The 25,503-nt window shown below is 40.0% G+C and overlaps 1 protein-coding gene across 1 annotated transcript; it reads right to left on the minus strand.

The window, feature by feature from the left end:
* On the minus strand, positions 1-19,931 carry LOC135108143 (uncharacterized). Its single transcript, XM_064018865.1, has 2 exons — positions 19,780-19,931; positions 1-4,518 (listed from the first exon to the last, which is right to left on the minus strand). The coding sequence occupies exon 2, from the start codon at positions 4,465-4,467 to the stop codon at positions 2,881-2,883; it is 1,587 nt and encodes a 528-aa protein (XP_063874935.1). The 5' UTR covers positions 4,468-4,518; positions 19,780-19,931; the 3' UTR covers positions 1-2,880.
* Positions 19,932-25,503: the final 5,572 nt, after the last annotated feature.

Consider the following 25,503-nt stretch of genomic DNA (forward strand, 5'->3'; position numbering starts at 1 on the left):
AAGGTTGTCTTTGAATTTACTAATTTGATGTACTTTCTTTTTTTTCCCTTTAATGCCTAGACCGACCAAAATAACAGATACTTCTGCCACACTAATCGACCATATATGGTGTCAAATGTTGAAAATAACATTAATAATTACACAATACAAACCAATATAACTGACCACTTTCCAGTAGTTCCTCAGTTCACTAATCACCACACACTTAAACCTAATCAGGCATACATCACCAAAGAGTCATGACACAAACTGCATTAGATAATCTTAGTAGTGATCTTTCAGAAGTAATATGGAATGATGTCGAATTGCCCCGACGAGGCGTATTTCTTTTTCTGTAAATTTAACAATCTATTCCATGAAAAGATTTCCTGAGAGAAAAAATCAAAGCAGAATTCAAGAACCAGCGCAGTCCATTTATTACACCAGCTTTGAGAATCAGCATGCAGGAAAAAAAAAAACAGGTTAGAACGACTGGCACGTAAGTGGCCCTTAACATATAAAGAAATTTATAAACAATATAGAAGTAAGTTAACAGCCACATTAAGAGTAGCAAAGAACAAATATTATAGCCATTAAAATAAAATCAGGGTAACCCTAAACGGCATTGGAAATATATCAGAACAATACTTCTAATTTAAGTAATCTGATTGAACTAAAACCTTTCTGTCCTGATCCTTCAAATATTTTCAATAATCATTTCTTAAGATATAGCAACAGTTATGAAGAAACCCAATAGAGAATACTTTCGTTATTTGAACAATATCAATAATTACTGCCGCATATCAATATTTCCATCCAGCATACAGTACAGTACTTCCAGCATTCAGTACTATATTTGAAAAAATATTTCCTCTTGTTTGAAAAACTATTTAGAGAAAACAATATTGTAACAATATCAGCATGGTTTTCGTGCCAACCATTTAACCGAGACTACAATATTGGAATTTACCAATAATTTTTATAAATGTTTAGAAGATAAATCTTACGCTGTATTTGTATTTATAGACCAGTCCAAGGCATTTGATACTTTGCATTATAACATAATTTATTATTTGATAAATCGTATTGGAATACGAGGTGTGCCACTACAGCTATTCCAAAGTTATATTACCAACAGGTCACAAGCTGTCCATTGCAGTGCTTATTATTCTTGAACTAAATCCATATCCGTAGGTGTACTTCTGGGATCAATATTACGACCAATACTTTTCTTATCTATATAAGTAACATCATAAATGCCAGCTCACAATTTAGATATACTAATTACGCTGATGATATAAATTTATTGTTAAACCATAATGATGTTAGCAATTTGCACTCGTATTACACTACAGATTACATTCGATACATAAACAAACTTAGTGTGGTTAAAACTTTTTTTTTTCAGAAAAGGTCCATACAAAATCAAATTTTCCCACTAATGCTAGAAGATGGAACACATCGACATATGTATCCCATTTAAAATTTCTTAAGGTTTATATCAATCAGAATCTAAATTGGAACTTTCATAAAAATAATTTATATTTAAAATTGTCTAGGATCTGTAATTATACAAAACTCGGTCACCTCACTATAGAAACAGTGTATAATACATACTTGTTAAGTATGTATTATATCGCTTTGGACCCTTTTCTGGGACTGGCATCTCAGTGGGCTTCTTATTTTTTTATTGGATTTTTATTGCCCTTGGCCAGTGTCCCTCCTACATAAAAAAAAATGTATATATATATATATATATATATATATATATATATATATATATATATATATATATATATATATATATATATATATATATATATATATATATATATATATATATATATATATATATATATATATATATATATATATATATATTATGAATTAATGGCAATAAACTATACTAAATATCGATATAGGCAGCTAAAGATAATGACTCTCGTTAGATATGCCTATACTCGTCTAACTAAATTAAATCAGTAATTAACGTCTTCAACACAGGGAGTATTCTAACGTCAAGCGTCAAGTTTACATCGTCTTCATAGAAGATTCCCATGATGGACAATACAAAGACAAAATATCCACCACAATACCACTAATAAGTGAACTCTGAGCAAAGACTTCAATGAATGATATAGGAAGTAACACAAAGGACTCCAGTATGCAAAATAATATAAATACTGCAGTCCCATTACAGTCCATCTCTTTTCACCTGTACCCGAAGTTTTCTTCCTGGCTAAACATCTTAACAGTAGTATTCCACAAGGTCTGATTTCATCATCCTCTCATGTTATAACACTGGACCGCTCCTGAAACCGCTGTCCTATTGACTTATGCTGATGATGCCTTTCCTATTTTTTTTTTTTCTACAGTATTTGCTACACTAATACCTTGACAGGAATTAAGCAACAATATGAAAAACAATTATAAAATGCTTCACATCTGAACTCTCTTGGATTTCCTATTATGACAGAACAAAATATGCAACGCCAGTGCCTCAGAAATTCAGATGCTATGGTTGGTGATATCTGCACTTCCAAAGCTCTCAACGCATCCCTTCCTCCACACTGAATATTTATGAATTGTCTTTTGTTAAACATACTTCCACGAAGCTACGCGATGCATGTTTCTTCCGTGCATGCTTTGCCACTCCCAGATGCTGAGCTTATACAGGGACCTTATACACTCGTGTATGGAGTGCACCTCTCATGGTGTGGGGACAGTGAGGGAAGAGAATGCTTCACAGCTATGACTTCAAGTACTCTAGGAAAGTACAATGTAAACATCTCGAGCCTATTTGTTGTCCTTAACTTCAAGATTTTAGGGGAGTGGCACTTTAGAAGACCTACCTTTTTCACCATATGTCGATATTGCGGCGCCATAACTGAAGTCAATCAATCACTTTCCACCACATACCTGAACCATCCAGTTAGCATATTTTTTTGTTTCCTTCGCCCTTTTCTTTAGTAGGATGAGTTGGTCAACTCTTTCTTGCCATCCCGCCTTTGCATCCCTTTGCTCATTCTTTATCATTATGTCGATGTATTCGACAGTGCTTAACGGGTCTGGTCTCAGAGCTATTTCCTTTAGTCTGTCAAGAGATTTCCTTACCGAGTCAGCCATGTGCAGTATTTTCTTCTGCCCTAAATCATATTCTCTTTGAATCTCGTCAATCATATTCAGCGCAGAGTGTTTTTCCTTCAGTGATTCTGTGAAGCGGAGACGAATTTCAGCCACCGTTTTCATGGTTGTCTTCCTACTCACTTCATACATGTAGTTAGACATTCTGTGTTCTTCAAGAGAACAACCGCAGATCATGCACATCATTTCTTTATTCATAGAACAGCACCACCTGCCTCCAACACCAAGAGAGTAACCCCAGCACCAATGGCAACAAGTGCGCTCACATTTCATACAGTTATGCATTCCTTTATACTTATACCCATTTTCATCACAATCCTTCTTTACAAAAACATCTTCTTCCACCTCAAAAGAGAAGTTTTTGTTTTGGTCTACATCATGTTCATGTTTTCTTAACATTTCTTTTTCCTTTTCCAGGGTATTCAGTTTACTTAGTCCTACTTTCATTTCTCTTTGAATAGACTCAATATATTCTTCAATTTTTTTGCGCTCCCTAAGAACATTCTTAGTAAGAACAAGACTCTTACTTTCAATTTCGAGAACTTTGTCCAGGAAGATCTGGAAGCTTTCACATCCCATGTCCCAGAAAAGAGAGCCGAACTTTCTCCTTTTATCAGTCTGATAGTAGAGAGCAGAATTATTAAACTGGAAGTAATCCTTGTACGGTATTTCAGCTTTCTTCACAGCACTAAGAACCTCAGGCTCCTGGCCGTCAGCAAAAGTAACGAGAAGGAATATGTTATCGCTTATATCTTTGCCAAACAGTGCAAGGATACTGTCAAAGACATATTTTTGTCCTACAGAGAGTCTGGCCTGGGAAGCCTGAACCACAAAGCCAATGGCATCGATGTGGCTGATGCCGAGATCTCCTGGGCTTGTGAAAAACTTGCGAAGCTGCTCAACTATTTCCCTGTCCCTCTTAATACCTTTAGTGTCACCAAAGCCTGGAGTATCGATGATGGTGAGGGAATAGGGCATTCTGAAACCGTCCTGGTGATGCAGAGTGTAGGAAGTGACATTCCTCGTCTGACTCTCGGCCTGGTCAGCGTGACTACCCTCCACAATCATCTTGAAGCGGAAGGAATCATTCCAGTCAACACCAAAGACATAGTTAACCAGGCCATTGATGAGTGTTGTCTTTCCAGAGCCTGTTTGCCCCACCATCATGATAACTTTGCTTGCACCACGTCCATGATTACATCCAAACTCAAGTTTTTCAAGACCTGCTTCTTCATCTCGCACAGTGTGATGCATGGGAATGACATGGATACGTGGATGTCCGCCATCAACAACTCTCGACCGCCGAAGGATGGATTGTTTAAGTGTCTCGACACTTTCCGCCATCTTCACAATCTCTGCTGGTGCAGGTGACCTCACTGACAGGACCAAGTAGATCTGCAAATATGTATTTGTTTGTAAATCGTTAAAGAAAAATTGTCATTTCTTAGCAATACTGCAATGAAACTTGATGATGGATCTAGAACGAACAAACAGACAAATGGGTGAATTCGTGAGGAACGCAAACAGAATGAAAGACACTAACAAATATGCGCGAAAAAAAAAATAAATAAAATAAATAAAAATAACGCGCTCGAGCGTGCGCGCACAAACACACACACACACACACACACACACACACACACACACACACACACACACACACACACACACACTATATATATATATATATATATATATATATATATATATATATATATATATATATATATATATATATATATATATATATATATATATATATATATATATATATATATATATATATATATATATATAGATAGATAGATAGATAGATAGATAGATAGATAGATAGTAGAAATGAACAGGGAATACATCCCGAGTTTTTTATTTACTTTATTACTTGCAACGTTTCATCTTCAGGCATTGCATGTTGCAGTAGAGAGGTGGACAGAATAGGGGTGAGAGAAAGAAGGAAGTGGTGTAGCGAGGTCACGGTAATAGGGGAGGCATGCAGTAAGCAAGATCACAAGAGCAGTTGGAATGAAAATAGCGGTAGAAGATAGCAAGATATGCAACATTACGGCAATGAGAAAGAGGCTCAAGACAGTCAGTTACAGGGGAGGACTTGATGAGACGAAAAACTTTTGATTCCACTCTGTCTAGAAGAGCGAAACGAGTGGAACCCTTCCAGACATGTGAAGCATACTTCATACATGGACGGATAAGGCCCTTGTACAGAATTGGCAGCTGGGGGAGGTGAGAAAAAACTGACGGAGACGTTTCAGAACAACTAACGTCATAGAAGCTGTTTTAGCTAGAGATGAGTTGTGAAATTTCCAGTTTAGATTGCAAGAAAAGGACAGACCAAAGATGTTCAATGTAGAAGAGGGGGACAGTTGAGTGTCATTGAAGAAGAGGGGATAGTTATCTGAAAGGTTGTGTCTAGATAATAGAAGGAGAAATTGAGTTTTTGAGGCACTGAACAATACCAAGTTTGCTCTGCCCCAATCAGAAATTTTAAACAGATCAGAAGTCAGGCGTTCTGTGTCTTCCCTGTGTAAACTGTTTACTTTCTGAAGGGTTGTACGTCTGCGAAAAAGATGTGGAAAAGTGTAGGGTGATTTAATCCGAGTAGGAGTGGATAGGGCAAGAAGTTTGATTTAGAAGATCATTGATGAATAATAGGAAGAGAGTGGATGACAGAACAGAACCCTGAAGAACAACACTATTAATAGATTTAGAAGAACAGTGACTGTCTACCACAGCAGCAACAGAACGGTCAGAAAGGAAACTTAAGATGAAGTTACAGAGAGAAGGATAGAAGCCGTAGGAGGGTAGTTTGGAAATCAAAGCTTTGTGCCAGACTCTATCAAAAGCTTTTGATATGTCTAAAGCAAAAGCAAAACTTTCACCAAAATCTCTAAGAGAGGATGACCAAGACTCAGTAAGGAGAGCCAGATCACCAGCAGAGTGGCCTTGACGGAACCCATACTGGTGATCAGATAGGAGATTGTGAAGTGATAGAAGTTTAGGAATCTTCCACTTAAGGATAGATAAAAAAAAAAAAAGTATAGACAGGAAATTAAAGCAATAGGAAAGCAGGAAATTAAGGCAATAGGACGTTTAGGAGTGATAGAAGTTTAGGAATCTTCCACTTAAGGATAGATAAAAAAAAAAGTATAGACAGGAAATTAAAGCAATAGGAAAGCAGGAAATTAAGGCAATAGGACGGTAGTTTGAGGGATTAGAACGGTTACCCTTAGTAGGAACAGGCTGAATATAGGCAAACTTCCAGCGAGAAGGAAAGGTAAATGTTGACAGTTGTTGAAATAGTATGCAAGGTGCAAGCACAGAGGCGCAGTTTCTTGGAACAATAGAAGGGACCCCATCACGTCCATAAGCCTTCCGAGTGTTTAGGCCAGCGAAGGCATGGAAAACATCAATGCGAAGAATTTTAACGGGTAGCATGAAGTAGTCAGAAGGTGGAGGAGAAAGGAATAGGCCCCGAGTCGTAAAAGTTAGGGTTTTTAGCAAAGGTTTGAGGGAAAATTTCAGCTTTAGAGATATATTTCACAGCAGTGGTGCCGTCTGGTTCAAATAAAGGAGGGAAAGAAGAAACAATGTTATTGGAGATGTTTTTGGCTAAGTGCCAGAAGTCACGAGGGGAGTTAGATATTGAAATATTTTGATACTTTCTATTAATGAAAGAGTTTTTGGCTAGTTGGAGAACAGAACTGGCATGGTTCCGGTCAGAAATATGCGAGCCATCAATCAATAGTCTCTTCTAGATTTGACTTACCTTTAGGATTAATGTCAAGTATTTCCCCACCCCCAATGTACATTTTCAGTTTGTTGACTGCCTAAAGAATAAACCGTTTATTATTATTATTTATTATTTATAGATATAAAGCGCGTGAGATTTTGGTGATAGAAGGCTCATATATATATATACTCGTATATATATATATATATATATATATATATATATATATATATATATATATATATATATATATATATATATATATATATATATATATATATATATATATATATATATATATATATATATATATATATATATATATATATATATATATATATATAAGACACCTGCCGAAACGATAATTATTCCAAGTGAGGTCTAAAGCACTGTTCAGGGAGTGCTGTGAACTTATCATTAAACCCAGCTGTTACCTCACTGAACGTTTCCCTTTGTGTATCACAACACAAGGAGGCAGTCATAGCCTGCCCTCTAAAGACAACTCTCTTCCTCCACACAAAACTACAAGCACCTAATAACACACACACCCTTCACTCAAAAATTTCAAAATTATCATGGCGACTCCTACACCAGCCTCGGAGTCCCCATCTGGGGAGGGGACCATAAATGTCTCCAGGTCGGACTGCCTTTCTGTCGACGACCCAAAGTGTCTTGACACCCCCCCCTCAACTTTTTCTTCATTAACCTCTGCAACATTCGCGGTCTAAGATCTAATTTTCAATCTGTAGAACACCGCCTCTCCTCTTCTAAACCTCATCGTCTTTTCCTCACTCAAACTCAGGTGTCTGAGGCAACAGGCAGTAGCCCCTTTTCTGTTGCCTCCTACTTTCTCTATCCTCATTTTCGATCCAAAGCTGGATGTTGCGTTTAAGTGCGCAATGACTTAACCTGCTCTCGTGCCCACGCTCTTGAATCTTCCGAGTTTTCCACCATCTGGCTACGACTACAGAGTCACTCTCAAACTAAATTTATCCGTGCTGTATACCTCTCACCTAACTCCTCTGACTATAAGAAATTCTTTGACTACTTAACTTCCAAAGTGAGCACATTCTGACCCTCTACCCTTTTGCAGAGATCTCCATTCTTGGAGACTTCAATGTTCACCACCAGCTTTGGCTTTTCTCTCCCTTCACTGACCATCCTGGTGAACTAGCCTTCAACTTTGCTATCCTCCACGACGTAGAGCAATTGGTGCAACACCCTACTCCTATTCTCGACCGTCTTGGAGATACACCCAACATTCTTCACCTTTTCCTGACTTCTAATCCTTCTGCTTATGCTGTCACCCTTTCTTCTCCGTTGGGCTCCTCCGATCACAATCTCATATCTGTATCTTGTCCTTTCGCTCCAATCCCTCCTCAGGATTCCCCTAAGCGAAGGTGCCTCTGGCATTTTGCCTCTGCTTGTTGTAGGGACCTGAGGAGGTATTTTGCTGATTTTCCTTGGAATGAACACTGCTTCCGTGTCAGAGACCCGTCTTTGTGTGCTGAACGCATAACAGAGGTGATAGTGTTTGGCATGGAGGCGTACATTCCTCACTCTTTTTCTCGTCCTAAACGTTCCAAACCTTGGTTTAACACAGCTTGTTCTCATGCTTTACATGATAGAGAGGTGGCCCACAAAAGGTACTTAAGCCTTCCATCACCAGAATCTCATGCACTTTGTATTTCTGCCCGGAACCATGCCAAGTCTGTTCTCCAACTACCCAAAAACTACTTTATTAACAGAAAGTGTCAAAACCTTTAAAGATCTAACTCCCCTCGTGACTTCTGGCATCTAGCCAAAAATATCTCCAATAATTTTGCTTCTTCTTCTTTCCCTCTTTTATTTCAACCAGATGGCACCACTGCTATCACATTTATTTCTAAAGCTGAACTCTTCGCTCAAACCTTTGCTAAAAACTCTACCTTGGATGATTCTGGGCTTGTTCCTCCCTCTCCTCCATCCTCTGACTACTTCATGCTGCCTATTAAAATTATTCGCAATGATGTTTCTAATCCCACAAACTACCGTCCTATTGCTTTAATTTCCTGCCTATCTAAAGTTTTTGAGTCTACCCTTAACAGGAAGATTCTTAAACATCTATCACTTCACAACCTTCTATCTGATCGCCAGTATGGGTCCCGTCAAAACAGCTCTACTAGTGATCTTCTGGCTTTCCTTGCTGAGTCTTGGTCATCCTCTTTCAGAGATTTTGGTGAAACTTTTGCTGTTGCCTTGGACATATCAAAAGCTTTTGATAAAGTCTGGCACTAAGCTTTGATTTCCAAACTATCCTCCTACGGCTTCAATCCTTCTCTCTGTAACTTCATCTCAAGTTTCCTTTCTGACCGTTCTATTGCTGCTGTAGTAGACGGTCACTGTTCTTCCCCTAAATCTATTGACAGTGGTGTTCCTCAGAGTTCTGTCCTGTCACCCACTCTCTTCTTATTATTCATTAATGATCTTCTAAACCAAATTTCTTGTTCTATCCAATCCTACGCTGATGATACCACCCTGCACTTTTCCACGTCTTTTCATAGACGTTCAACCCTTCAGGAGGTAAACATTTCACGCAGGGAAGCCACAGAACGCTTAACTTCTGATTTTTCTAAAATTTCTGACTGGGGCAGAGCAAACTTGGTATTGTTCAATGCCTTAAAAACTCAATTCCTCCATCTATCAACTCGACACAACCTTCCAGACAACTATCCCCTCTTCTTCAATGACACTCAACTGTCCCCCTCTTCTACATTGAACATCCTCGGTCTGTCCTTTACTTATAATCTGAACTGGAAACTTCACATCTCATCTCTAACTAAAACAGCTTCTATGAAGTTAGATGTTCTGAGACGTCTCCGCCAGTTTTTCTCACCCCCCCCCCCGGCTGCTCACTCTGTACGAGGGCCTTATCCACCCATATATGAAGTATGCTTCACATGTCTGGGGAGGTTCTACTCATACTGCTCTTCTAGACAGAGTCTAATCAAAAGCTTTTCGTCTCATCAACTATTCTCCTCTAACTGACTGTCTTCAGCCTCTCTCTCACCGCCGCAATGTTGCATCTCTAGCTGTCTTCTACAGCTATTTTCATGCTAACTGCTATTCTGATCCTGCTAACTGCGTGCCTCCCCTCCTCCCGCGGCCTCGCTGCACAAGACTTTCTTCTTTCTCTCATCCCTATTCTGTCCACCTCTCTAACGCAAGAGTTAACCAGTATATATATATATATATATATATATATATATATATATATATATATATATATATATATATATATATATATATATATATATATATATATATATATATATATATATATATATATATATATATATATATATATATATATATATATATATATATATATATATATATATATATATATATATATATATATATATATATATATATATATATATACTCGTACAGAGACTCGAGATTGTTGCCCTAGCCATATCTGGATAAGTCTGCCACCGAGTACCACTCAGTTCGTCACATTATCGCGTAAGAGAGCAGCGTACCTACATGTTTAATTAATTTCGATCATAGTACCTCAACAATGCACTCTATAAACTTGCTTGGCTACCATTGCACACAATTCAGCAATGCAGATTCAAGTTGTTTGGCTTCCACATCCAACTACACGCTGTCCTATTACTACACTTCACCTCAGCCGCTCCTCGCCACTAAGTATGCGAATAAAAACATACCAGTGCCTAACATAGTCTTCATTCTTTATATCTGAAGAGTCCCTTTTGATCCGTTCTTTCCTAGCTAGCTACCTTTAATTCGTAATTGTTTTATGTTTTCTTCGTTAACAGTTTAACTGTTCCAACCAATTCATTATACCGAGATATTAAATCCTCTTTTCATGATTTTAATATCTTGTGTATACTGTTTTTCAGTCTCGTATAGGCATTCATCCACTTAGATAATTTTTTCTTGATCTGATTACTGTGCATGGAATATTTTCTGTATGGCCTGTGTGGAATTATTTTCATTCCCGATGTTGTAACCCAAGAATCACCAAGAAGAAATGAAACACATAAGAAGGAAGAATATGAGACAAGAATGAATAAATCAATAAATGAAGAAGGAAGTAAAAAAAAGTAGGAATAATAAATGAGGGAAGATGATAACCAGGAAAGCAGGCACCAAGATTGCAAGAAGCTATCACCACCCTGATACACAAGAGACGCGACGTGACCACCGAGGACAACAGGTTGCGATGAGTCATCACAACACTAACAGAGCTGGAGAACAGCAGCAGATTACAAAAAGAGATACCAGATGGCTAGCACAAAATCGTAGACAAGGGAAACGGAGATAACCGGCAGCAAATGACGTGGACAAGATGGACTGGCGGCAAAACAAAAGAAACGCCGCCTCTTTGTTCCTGATTTAAGATGCGATTTACCGAAGTTACTGGAGAATGACCCCTATTAAAAGTTAAGGGAAAGTAAACTGTACGATAGAAGCATGGCAAGGTAAATATAGTTACTCGAAAATTAACCTTATTGAAAGTACAAGAAAATCAACCGTATGATCGAAGTATGGGAAAATAAATATAGTTACTCGAAAATAAACCTTATTGAAAGTTATGGGAAAATAAATTGTATGATTGAAGTATTGCACACAAATATATAGCAATGGAAACCTTGTTGGGGAATATAGTCGCAAAAGGTTCCAAAAAGTGACAGCATCAAATAGTAGAGGATAAGTGTCTTGAAACCTCCCTCTTGAAAAAGTCCAAGGAGAAAATACAGAAGCAGGCAGAGAGTTCCAGAGTTTACTAAAGAAAGGCATGAATGATTGAGAATACTAGTTAACTCTTGCATTAGAGAGGTGGACAGAATAGGGACGAGAAAAACAAGAAATTCTTCTGCAGTGAGGTCACGGGAGGAGGGGAGGCATGCAGTTCGCAAGCTCAGAAGAGCAGTTAACGTAAAAATTGCGCTAAGAGATAGAAAGAGATGCAACATTACTACGATGAGAGAAAGGCTGAAGACAGTCAGTTAGAGGAGAGGACTTAAGGCTAAAACCTTTTGATTCCACCCTGTATAAAAGATTGGTACAAGAGGAACCACACATACATGTGAAGCATACTGCATACATGGACGGATAAGGCCCTGTACAGAGTTAGCAGCTGGGTGAGCAGGCAGTGAGAAAAACTAGGAGAGAGCTGTTTTAGATAGACATGAGATTTGAAGTTTCCAATTTAGATTATAAGTAAATGACAGACCGAGGATGTTCAATGTAGAAGAGGGAGAAAGTTGAGTGTCATTGAAGAAGAGGGGATAGTTATCAGTAAGGTTGTGTAGAGTTGATAGATGGAGGTATTGAGTTCTTGACGCATAGAACAATACTAAGTTTGTTCTGCCTCAATCAGAAATTTTAGCGAGATCAGAAATCATCCATTCTGTGGTTTCCCCGCGTGACCTGTTTACTTCCTGAAGGGTTGTACGTCAAAGAAAAGATGTGGAAAAGTGCAGGGTGATATCATCAGCGTTGGAGTGGATAGGACAAGAAGTTTGGTTTAGAAGATCATTAATGAATAATAGGAAGAGAGTGGATGACAGGACAGAGCCCTGAGGAACATCACTTTTAATAGACTTTGGAGAAAAACAGTGACCGTCTACCATAGCAGCAATAGAACAATCAGAAGGGAAACCTGAAAAGGAGTTATAGAGAAAAAGATAGAAGTCGTAGGAGCTTTTAATATGTCTACGGCAATAACGAAAGTTTCTCTAAAATCCCTAATAAACAAAGGGCAAAACTCAGTAAGGAAAGCCAGAAGAGCACCAGTAGAGCGGCATTGACGGAACTCATACTAGCGATCAGATAGAAGGTTATGAAGCAATAGACGGTAGTTTGAGGGATTAGGACGGTCACCTTTTTTTTTTTTGTTTTTTTTTTGTTGGGGGGGAACAGGTTAAATGTAGGCAAACTTACAGCAAGAAGGAAAGGTAGGTATTGATAGACAGAGTTGGAAGAATTTGACTAGGCAAGGTGCAAGCACAGAGGCACAGTTTTGGAGGACAATAGGAGGGACCCCATCGGGTCCATAAGCCTTACGAGGGTTTAGGCCAATGAGGACATGGAAAACATCACTGCGAAGCATCTTAATGGGTAAAATGAAATAGTCAGAGTGTGGAGGAGAGGGAGGAACAAACCCTGAATCATCCAAGGTAGAGTTCTTAGCAAAGGTTTGAGCAAAGAGTTCAGCTTTACAAATAGATGAGATGGCAGTGGTGCTTTCAGGTTGAAATAAAGAAAGGAAAGATGAAGAAGCAAAGTTATTGGAGATGTTTTTGGTGAAGTGACAGAAATCACGAGGGGAGTTAAACTTTGAAAGATTTTTTTACACTTTCTATATATGAAGGACTTTTCAGCTAGTTGGAAAACAGACTCGGCATGATTCCGGAAAGAATTATAAAGTGCATAAGATTCAGGTGATGGAAAGCTCAAGTACCTTTTGTGGGCCATCTCTCTATTATGTATAGCATGAGAACAGGCTATGTTAAACCAAGATTTGGAAGCATTAGGTCGAGTGAAAGAGTAAGGAATGTACGCCTCCATGCCAGACACTGTCACCTCTGTTATGTGCTCAGCACACAGAGATAGGTCTCTAACACGGAAGCAGTAGTCATTCCAAGGAAAATCAGCATAATACTTATCCATGTTCCCCCAGTTAGCAAAGCCAAACACCAGTGGCACCTCCACTATGGGAGGATCCTGAAGAGGGAATGGAGCGACAGTATAAGATACAGATATGAGATTGTGATCGGAGGAGCCCAACGGAGAAGATAGGATGACAAGCAGGATTAGAGGTTAGGAAAAGGTAGAGAATGTTGGGCGTATCTCCAAGACGGTCAGGAATACGGATAGGCTGTTGTACCAATTGCTTTAGGTCGTGGAGGACAGCAAAGTTAAAGGTTTGTTCACCAGGATGGTCAGTGAAGGAAGAGGAAGGCCAAAGCTTATGGTGAACATTGAAGTCTCCAAGAATAAAGATCTCTGCAAAAGGGAAGATAATCATTATGTGCTCCACTTTGGAAGTTAAGTAGTCAAAGAATTTCTTGTAGTCAGAGGAGTTAGGTGAGAGGTATACAGCAGAGATGAATTTAGTTTGAGAGTGACTCTGTAGTCGTAGCCAGATGGTTTTAAAACTCGGGAGATTCTAGAACGTGGGCTCAAGAGCAGGTTAAGTGTTTTTTTTTTTTATGTAGGAAGGACATTGGCCAAGGGCAACAAAAATCCAATAAAAGAAAATGCCCACTGAAATGCCAGTCCCATAAAAGGGTCAAAGCAGTAGTAAAAAATTGATGAATAGTTGTCTTGAAACCTCCCTCATGAAGGAATTCAAGTCATAGGAAGGTGGAAATACAGAGGCAGGCAGGGAGTTCCAGAGTTTACCAGAGAAAGGAATGAATGATTGAGAATACTGGTTAACTCTTGTGTTAAAGAGGTGGACAGAATAGGAGTGAGAGAAAGAAGAAAGTCTTGTGCAGCGAGACCGCGGGAGGAGGGGAGGCATGCAGTTAGCAAGATCAGAAAAGCAGTTAGTATGAAAATAGCTGTAGAAGACAGCTAGAGATGCAACATTGCAGCGATGAGAGAGAGAGGCTGAAGACAGTCAGTTAGAGGAGAGTAGATGATGAGACGAAAAGCTTTTGAGTCCATCCTGTCTAGAAGACCAGTATGAGTGGAACCCCCCCCCAGACATGTGAAGCATACTCCATACAAGGACGGATAAGCCCCTTGTACAGAGTGAGCAGCTGGGGGGGGGGGTGAGAAAAACTGGCGGAGACGTCTCAGAACGCCTAACTTCATAGAAGCTGTTTTAGCTAGAGACGAGATGTGAAGTTTCCAGTTCAGATTATAAGTAAAGGACAGACCGAGGATGTTCAGTGTAGAAGAGGGGGACAGTTGAGTGTCAATGAAGAAGAGGGGATAGTTGTCTGGAAGGTTGTGTCGAGTTGATAGATGGAGGAATTGAGTTTTTAAGGCATTGAACAATACCAAGTTTGCTCTGCCCCAGTCAGAAATTTTAGAAAAATCAGAAGTTAAGCGTTCTGTGGCTTCCCTGCGTGAAATGTTTATCTCCTGAAGGGTTGGACGTCTATGAAAAGACGTGGAAAAGTGCACGGTGGTATCATCAGCGTAGGAGTGGATAGGACAAGAAATTTGGTTTAGAAGATCATTAATGAATAATAAGAAGAGAGTGGGTGACAGAACAGAACCCTGAGGAACGCCACTGTTAATAGATTTAGGAGAGCACTGACTGTCTACCCCAGCAGCAATAGAACGGTCAGAAAGGAAACTTGACATGAAGTTACAGAGAGAAGGATAGAAGCCGTAGGAGGGTAGTTTGGAAATCAAAGCTTAGTGCCAGACTCTATCAAAAGCTTTTGATAATGTCCATGGCAACAGGAAAAGTTTCACCAAAATCTTTAAAAGAGGATGACCAAGACTCAGTAAGGAAAGCCAGAAGATCACCAGTAGAGCGGCCTTGACGGAACCCATATTGGCGATCAGATAGAAGGTTGTGAAGTGATAGATGTTTAAGAATCTTTCTGTTGAGGATAGATTCAAAAACTTTAGATAGGCAGGAAATTAAAGCAATAGGACGGTAGTTTGAGGGATTAGAACGGTCACCCTTTTTAGGAACAGGTTGAATGTAGGCAAACTTCCAGCAAGAAGGAAAGGTAGATGTTGACAGACTGAAAGAGTTTGACTAGGCAAGATGCAAGCACGGAGGCAGAGTTTCGGAGAACAATAGGAGGGACCCCATCAGGTCCATAAGCCTTCCGAGGCTTTAGGCCAGAGAGGGCATGGAAAACATCGTTGCGAAGAATTTTAATAGGTGGCATGAAGTAGTCAGAGGGTGGAGGAGAGGGAGAAACAAGTCCAGAATCGTCCAAGGTAGTGTTTTTAGCAAAGGTTTGAGCGAAGAGTTCAGCTTTAGAAATAGATGTGATAGCAGTGGTGCCATCTGGTTGAAATAGAGGAGGGAAAGAAGAAGAAGCAAAGTTATTGGAGATATTTTTGGCTAGATGCCAAAAGTCACGAGGGGAGTTAGATCTTTAAAGGTTTTGACATTTCCTGTTAATGAATGAGTTTTTGGCTAGTTGGAGAACAGACTTGGCATGGTTCCGGGCAGAAATACAAAGTGCATGAGATTCTGGTGATGGAAGGCTTAAGTACCTTTTGTGGGCCACCTCTTTATCATGTATAGCAGGAGAACAAGCTGTGTTGAACCAAGCTTTAGAAGGTTTAGGACGAGAAAAAGAGTGAGGAATGTACGCCTCCATGCCAGACACTATCACCTCTGTTATGCGCTCAACACACAAAGACGGGTCTCTGACACGGAAGCAGTAGTCATTCCAAGGAAAATCAGCAAAATACCTCCTCAGGTCCCCCCAACTAGCAAAGGCAAAACGCCAGAGGCACCTTCGCTTTGAGGGATCCTGAGGAGGGACTGGAGCGAAAGGACAAGATAAAGATACGAGATTGTGATCGGAGGAGCCCAACGGAGAAGAAAGGGTGACAGTATAAGCAGAAGGATTAGAGTCAGGAAAAGGTCAAGAATGTTGGGCGTATCTCCAAGACGGTCAGGAATACAAGTAGGGTGTTGCACCAATTGTTCTAAGTCATGGAGGATAGCAAAGTTGTAGGCTAGTTCACCAGGATGGTCAGTGAAGGGAGAGGAAAGCCAAAGCTGGTGGTGAACATTGAAGTCTCCAAGAATGGAGATCTCTGCAAAAGGGAAGATGGTCAGAATATGCTCCACTTTGGAAGTTAAGTAGTCAAAGAATTTCTTATAGTCAGAGGAGCTAGGTGAGAGGTATACAGCACAGATAAATTTAGTTTTAGAGTGACTCTGTAGTCGTAGCCAGATGGTGGAAAACTCGGAAGATTCAAGAGCGTGGGCACGAGAGCAGGTTAAGTCATTGCGCACATAAACGCAGCATCCAGCTTTGGATCGAAAATGAGGGTAGAGAAAGTAGAAGGGAACAGAAAAGGGGCTACTGTCAGTTGCCTCAGACACCTAAGTTTCAGTGTGGAAAAGAAGATGAGGTTTAATAGAGGAGAGGTGGTGTTTTACAGGTTGAAAATCAGATCTAAGACCGCGAATGTTGCAGAAGTTAATGAAGAAAAAGTTGAGGGGGTTGCCAAGACACTTAGGGTCGATACCAGAAACAGTACGACCAGGAGACATTTGTGGCTCCCTCTCCAGACAGGGACTCCGAGGTTGGTGTAGGAGTCGCCATGATAATTTTGAATTTTTGAGTGAAGGGTGTGTGTGTTATTAGGTGCTTGTGTAGCAAATAATCTAGTCAGCCATAGAAATATCCCATTTTCTCTCATATTCAGGGTACACTAAAGCTTACGCGCTTCTCAGAACCAGTAATGTATATTTTGTAACGTTTGATGTCTTCATGTCAACTCCTTTCAATTACAATAAATCAGTATTGCCATTTCTTAAATCATCAGCACCAGTTCATCATCACCACTGTTAACATAGCTTCATGAGAGCGTAATATGTAAACACAAGTCACCGCTCCAAGCACTCCGTTTTCTCTTATATGTTTTCAGCCTCCCGTTCTCTTTCTACTGCACAGATTTTTCGTCTTTCATCTCTTCTTCCTCATTTTTTTATACATACACATTCTGTGCACGCTTTTCGACACATACGTTACACGTCTTTTCTATACATCATATTACTCCTTTCTTCACACAGACATACACACACACCTTCACTCTCTTTGTCCATATCTTTATGTAAATCATTTTTTTATGTTCAGTATTTCTTGTATATATGTTCATGTATTTGTTAAATAAAGGTAGGTTAGGTTAGGTTACCCACATAACCACAGACCTATCTCTCTACTTGAAGTGCCAGGAAAAATGTTCAAAAAAATAATCAACCACAGACTAAGAAATTACCTAGAAACGAACAACCTCTTTCCAACATCTCAACACGGTTTTAGACAACACCGATCAACACATACTGCCATAGCAATCCTCACAGAAAAATTAAGTCATACACTAACAACAAACAAAATAGCCACAATTGTCACCCGGGATATATCAAAAGCATTTGATAAGGTCTGGCACCAAGGCTTAAAATATAAACTATCCTTATTAAATTTACCAGACACCTATGTAAAGCTCTTAAGTAGCTTTTTGAATAACAGAACAGCAAGTATAGCAATAAAAACACACACGGGTCCACCCATACCACTGCTAAGCGGAGTACCTCAAGGCAGCAACATTTCACCAACCTTATTCACTATATACACCTCAGATATTCCACCACCAAGCCCACATTGCACATACGTAACTTACGCTGATGACATCACCCAAATAATAACACAACAAGGGAATAGTAGAAATTTTTTAGCACGAAAAGTGGAGAGAGAAATCACAAAAATAAACCAATACGAACATCAGTGGAAAATAAAAACAAATATAAATAAATTCGCAATACTTCCAGTCTCAATAACGAAAACGAAACCAATAACTATCAACCATCAAAGAATACCATACACAAGAAAGGCAAACATTCTTGGCCTGTCAATCAACAGCAAAGGGTACAACAACCAAATCACAAATAACGTAGTAAAAGCAAAGCACGCTCTATATACAATAAAAAGATTCAGCCAACTCACCACGAACATCAAGTTACACCTCATAAAATCTTGCGTAATTCCACTACTTCTCTACCCAGAATATCCACTAGCAACATTATCTAAACATGCTATAAGAAAACTTCAAAGAGTACAGAACCATGCCTTAAGGTTTGTTTACAATGAACAGTATCCATACACAAAAACCACATCAGAGTTACACCAACTAAGCAACATGAAACCAATAAACATTCTATTACACGAAAGAGCTCAAAAAACAAAATTCACACTACAAAACATTTTACACGACACTGAATACATACACACAATAACAGAAAACCAAAACAACATTTTGGAGCACACATGGTTCAGGAAAACAGCAAAAACATTAGAGCAGGATGTACCAACTCCACTTTACAATTAAATTTCTCAGTCGTAAGGTAAAGCATAAAATCTAGATGACAACAATAACATGTTATAACACACACACACATACATACACTGCCCATTACCAAAACAAAATTTAGGTCAACTCAACGGTAAAAGGTAAATAAACAACAGGAAAAGCAAGGCGTACAGCCCGCCACCTATTACTCTCTAACTATATTTCACTTTCACCAAAACTGTTCCCTCCAACTCTCAACCCTACTTCCCCCTCTAATTTCACCCCCACTGTCTGTCCCCCTCTAAAAAAAAAATAAATAAATAAATAAAGGTAGAGAGAGTTCAACCAGTCTAACAAGTGGCTATGAATACAACCTTAGCTGGTGAACAAAAAGAGTTAAGAGATTAAAGGACTTGCAACTGCTGACGGCTACCTGTCGGTTTTCTCTTCTCTATCTCTGGCGAGTTAAGAGATTAAAGGACTTGCAACTGCTGACGGTTACCTGTCGGTTTTCTCTTCTCATATTCCTGGCGGCTTCCACCTAGATCACTAGACTTGTAGTTTTGTGTGGAGAAAGAGAGTTGTCTTTAGAGGGCAGGCTGTGACTGCCCCCTTGTGTTGTCAGACACAAAGGGAAACGTTCAGTGAGGTCACAGCTGGGTTTAATGATAAGTTCACAGCACCCCCTGAACAGTGATTTAGACCTCACTGGGAGTAATTATCGTTTCGGCACGTGCCAACTACCTCCTCCTGTGTGTGCGTGTGTGTGTGTGTGTGTGTGTGTCTGTGTGTGTGTGTGTGTGTGTGTGTATACCATTCTGTCACATCGTTATCATATTGTTAAATTATGAACATTAAGAAGATTAAATAAATATGCAAAAATCACAAACCTGAGATCTGGCTTTGTTGCGTCTGCTATCTGCTGAGGCTGGAGAGAGTGTGAGGTGGAATGCCTCACTGTGCCTGTGTAGATCGCGTCAAACTAGTGTTCGAACTTCTGATTCCGACTTTGGACTACATAACAAAATAAAAACCACGCCCTTTCTTATTGCCTTAGAGAGAGAGAGAGAGAGAGAGAGAGAGAGAGGAGAAACATATTTGGAGTGCGTCTGTATAGTGTCAGCATGAACCCTTTCAAAGAGATCAGGAAGGATTACGACACATACTTCCCTCTCTTGCACGGAAGCGAGGTTTTGATCAGTCGCCTGCCGTTCATTAGACACTGTTGTAGAAAAATTAATATAATGTATTTATGATTGATGGATATATCGAACTAACAAGTCTTGTATTTAAGCATTGTTTTAGCTTTTGACAGTATCGGAATCGGCACCTCAGTGAGCCTTTTTTTTATTATTATAAATTTGTTGCCCTTGGCCGGTGCTCCTACTAGATAAAAAAAAAAAAAAAAAAAAAAAGAAAGAATCGTATGTGGCATGTTCCTTATCATGCTGGGCTATCAGTTCACCGTGTGGAGTGCTGTTTCTAAGAGCACCCACACCTCTACTGATGGCAGCTGGATACCGCTGGCCACCACTGCCTCTATGAGCACACCACTGTTCTGGAGGCACACCACTTGTTTCCAGAGAAGCCACTGCCACTACTTGTTCTGGATTGATTTCATTGGTTCTTTGACTTTCTGGATGTTGGTGGAGATGACAGTGGCGGGATAGATGATGGTGGCTCGTTGATTCTCCGATGAATACTGGTAGCGCTGAGTACGTGGGTAGTGTTTTAGATTGTGGTTGATTTGTGCGAGTGAAGGCAACACAACAGTATTTTCTTGATTTAATGATGAACAGAGATGTACACGCGTGATATCGAGACAGATTTCGACGAATATGATGCTTGACTCTCTCTCTCTCTCTCTCTCTCTCTCTCTCTCTCTCTCTCTCTCTCTCTCTCTCTCTCTCTCTCTCTCTCTCTCTCTCTCTCTCTCAAGACTGACTGATGACTCTCTGATGACTGACTGCTGACTGATCTGATCTCTGCTCTCTGATGACGGACTCTAGCTCCGCATACAGGCTTTATTTATGTGACAGAAAATGGATAAGGGTTGAAAATCTGAGATGAAGGGATGGCCAATTAGGTGCCTGGAAATGGGGTAGAGAAGCCAATGGCAGAGGCCTTTATTTTGACCAATGCCCTGCAAGAAGACAAAAAGGGCAATGCAGTGTTTTCATAAGAACTGACAGAAATGTAGGGAAGGTCTGATATTCCCTTGAGAGGGAGAGAGGAAGGAGAAAAGGTTAAAAATAGATCAAAATGGCCACATGAGGAAAGTGCACGTGGAATACTGGACAATGAGCGATGAATATATATACAATAACAATTGTTAAGACTGAAGCGACTGATACAGTGCAAGCAAGTGAGTAATCTATCACATTATTTGTATCATACGTTAAGTCAGGTGTAAAAGTACGTAGCACCTGTTTACAGAGAGGATATTCTGCAATCAGTCTAGTTTGTCATTTATCATGTGTGACTCTGCTTAGATTAACATTCTGCAAGCAGGACGAAGCTTTGTCATTGGTTGTATGTGCCCTCACAGGTTTGACAGGATTCAGTAATGTTTGTGTCAACGTGACGGATCTGCTGTCATCCGAATACCATTGTTTATGGTTCTCACCTCACTTGTATTGTCTTTAAGGCACACGTGTGCCTGTAAAAACAAAGTTATTAACTGCTAATCACACCTGCGGCCTCCGCTCCAACTCCCATTACTAATCACCACTTTCCCAGTTCCGCCCACACATTCTTCCGCCACCCGCACTGCGATAGTTAAGGCACGGTCACACGAGCATTAATGAATCGATCTCACTGAGCTTTACAATGATGTATCACCTCAGGAGTTGTGTCGAAAATTAACTACAAGGCTTCCATAAACTCTTGCGGATAAACGATGAAATTTACCTCAATTTTGACTCTCAGTGTGAATCTGCAGTGCTGCCACACGAGATAACTGGAAAATCTAAGATGACCTTGACTGAGACTCGAACACTACACACACACACACACACACACACATTGATTCAGCTGTCATTTAGGTGTAGGAAAATTCGGATATGATTTTCCCGAGTCAAAGATAACTTTTGGCTCACAGGATGCAGATATGCCTGATGTGTTTTGCTGTTATATTCTCACACAATGATTCATGTAAAACTGCAGCCCACGACCAATATTATGGAGTGGACGTGAACTAGAAGTGTGACTGCCACGATGGCAGAGAGAACATGGGACATTTCTTCGTTGCCAAAGCGAAGAAATGTCCCAATGTCCCATGGCATCGCTGCAAAGCGACGTCAAAGAAAATGACAGGAGTAGTACTTGTTAAGCAAGAACACATTAAGTGTGTAATCATAGGCAGGTAGCAATAGATATGAATAGACTCTTTGTTAAACATCACGGAAGTTGTCCTTTGTTCATTTAGATCCAGGACACTTCTCTGTTGTTCGCCTTATAAAATATCACCAACTAGCACAACAACACGCACCATCCTGATCACGTGGTGCTGATGCAAATAGGGATGAGCTGTCTACGTCCCCTATAGGTTAGGACGGCACCTCCCGAGGTAGAGTAGTGGGAAGCAGAGTTGTGTGCCCCTGGTAGGAGTGACTCCCGTGTTAGTGGCTGCGTGAGCGAGCTATATTATAGTGTGCAGCGGAGGCCAACATCGAGATTTTTCCCCGTGTCTCTCTTTGGAGTTAGTGATACGTGTGTACAAAACTCTAAACAAACCCTATAAACTACAAGTGTTGTGCTGTCGCTGTTTTACATATCAAAAGACACCGTCACATATTCCTGACGTCTCTCCAGAAACCAGAGACGCAGAGCACACTGATATTGCAAACATCTCTCCAGTAACCAGAGACGCAGAGCATACACTGATGAGATGCCACTCGAGATAATTGGAAAATCTAAGATGACCTTGACTTAAACTCTAAGATGGCACACACACACACACACACACACACACACGCACACACACACACACATACACACTAAAGGACCGGTACAGACTCAGTGCGATTCCCACCATGGTGCGAGCCATCAATCAATAGTCCCTTCTAGATTAGACTTACCTTTAGGATTAACGTTAGGTATTTCCCCACCCCCTATGTACATTTTCAGTTTGTTAACTGCCTAAATAATAAACCGTTTATTATTATTATTATTATTATTATTACACACACACACACACACACACACACACACACACACACACACACACACACACACACACACACACACACACATTGATTCAGTTGTCATTTAGGTGTAGAAAAATTCGGATACGATTTTCCTGAGTCAAAGATAACTTTTGGCTCACACGATGCAGAGATGCCTGATGCGTTTTGCTGCTATACTCTCTCACACAATGATTCATGCAAAACTGCAGCCCACGACCAATATTATGGAGTGGACGTGAACTAGACGTGTAACTGCCATGATGGTGGAGAGAATTGGGACATTTCTTCGCTGCCAGGAAGGAGAAAGATACTGCCAGTGTTTGCTGGTACGGGAAGCGCTCATAGAGTATGTCAAAGAAAATGGCAGGAGTGGTGCTTGTTAAGCAAGAATACATCGTGCTACCATAAGTAGGTAGCAATAGATATGAACAGACTTTGTTAAACATCACCTAAGTTTTCCTTTGTTCATTTAGTCTAGGACACTTGTTCGTCTAATGAAAAATTACCAACTAGCACAACAACACGCACCATCCTGATCACGTGGTGTTGATGCAAATAGGGATGTTATGTTTACGTCCGCTGTATGTTAGCCGACGGCACCTCCCGAGGCAGAATAGTGGGAAGCCTCGGGTAGGAGTGACTCTCGTGCTAGTGGCTGCGTGAGCGAGCTATATCATAGTGTGCAGCGGAGGGCAACATCAAGATTGTTGGCGTGTCTCTCGCTGGAGTTAATGATACGTGTGTACGAAACTCTAAACAAACCCTATAAACTACATGTGTTGTGCTGTCGCCGTTTTACTGATAAAAAGACACCATCACATATTCGTGACGTCTCTCCAGAAACCAGAGACGCAGAACACACATTGATATTGCTAACGTACCCTAACAGTAACCAGAGACGCACATTGCCTCATAAAAAAGAAAAGAAACATTCAGAAACATCAAGTTACTTTATTCCCCGTGAAAGGTGAATTCTTCAGTTATAACTATAAATACAATTGTTAATAGTGCTTTAATTGAAACTTTCCCTCAATCCTATTAACAAAATGCTACCTTAAATACCTTTTAAAGACAATGTTCCTCCCGCTGGCGTGATAAACAGCCGATCAATGAGAACAATAATAGCGGAATGCCAGAATTAAATGGTGGCGTGGGACTGATGGAAACAAATGAGTTGTCATGCATCCGGCGGATCTGTTCCAAGGACAAACATGAGTAAGTCACGAGTCATTAACCTGTCGTGTGTGTGTGTGTGTGTGTGTGTGTGTGTGTGTGTGTGTGTGTGTGTGTTTTAAATAATAATGCGAATGCTTCATTACTGATAACTTTTCATGCTATTTAACAATGGTATTAACTTCTTTTTCCAGATTGCGGACACACTCACTGGGACCTTAATAATCCAAGATCAAAATAATGTTTCTAATAAATATCTAAAAACAAAACATTTTGTACAAAAACCTAAGCTGTGTCAATGCTGAGCCTGACCAGACCAGTATCATTTTGTGGCATACCGCAAGCAACGTTTGCTTGTGTGACAAGACATTTTTCACATCTCTTCTTCCTCTCTCCCTCCCTCCCCCTCTCATTCCTACCACCTACTGTCTAACCTTCACATGGAAAGCGTCACAGCAGGTAAACTATTTCCATCTATCGGAATTATACTCGAGCATGTTCTGCTTCTCCTTTTTCATCGTTTTTAGTGAAGTTGATGTAAAATTGAGTTGTTTTGCGTCCTGAAACGAGTGAGTCATGCTCTTATTTTACCAACTTAATCATTTCCTAAGGTCTTGATTTTGAAGAACGAAAAAAAAAAAAAAATGCCGTATATTTAACATCCTTCCTTTGTTTTCAGATCAATAAAAACATCACTGTTTTCCCACAACCTGCTTGAGGCAGAGCAAACTTTGGTCACGGTAACCTTTGCTGACACAGGTTCACAAGTCACGATGAAGTTACAAGGCAGGATGGTTTTATGTGTATCAAATTTGGGAAAGTCTCACACTCAATTCTGTTTTCGTTGATGCCTGCCAGTGCTTGTGCTCACTGCCAACTAACAGTGTGAAAAGATTTCCATTTGTCATTGAAGCTCATCCTCACAGATCGTCCTCGAAGTCAAGGATTATTATTGACCATGTCCTCGATCTCATCCTCCAAACCAAAAGGTTGTTTTCGAAGATCGTTCTCGTTCTCGAGGATCGTCCGCACAGATCGTTCTTGACCTTGTTCTCGAAGTCCTTCTTTGTACTCGAGGATCATCCTTGTCTCGAAACTTGTCCTCGACGAAAACTTGTTGAAATTATTGTGTTAGTGATGGTGATGTGTGATAAACTCAGAGTCAGCCCTTCGGAGGACAGCACATCAGAGTCAGCTAATAATATTATCTCTTCCACCTCAGAGGTTGGTTAATTGCTGTTGTGAAGATGCGTC

Source organism: Scylla paramamosain, chromosome 16, assembly GCF_035594125.1.
Source record: "Scylla paramamosain isolate STU-SP2022 chromosome 16, ASM3559412v1, whole genome shotgun sequence".
Taxonomy (NCBI): Eukaryota; Metazoa; Arthropoda; class Malacostraca; order Decapoda; family Portunidae; genus Scylla; species Scylla paramamosain.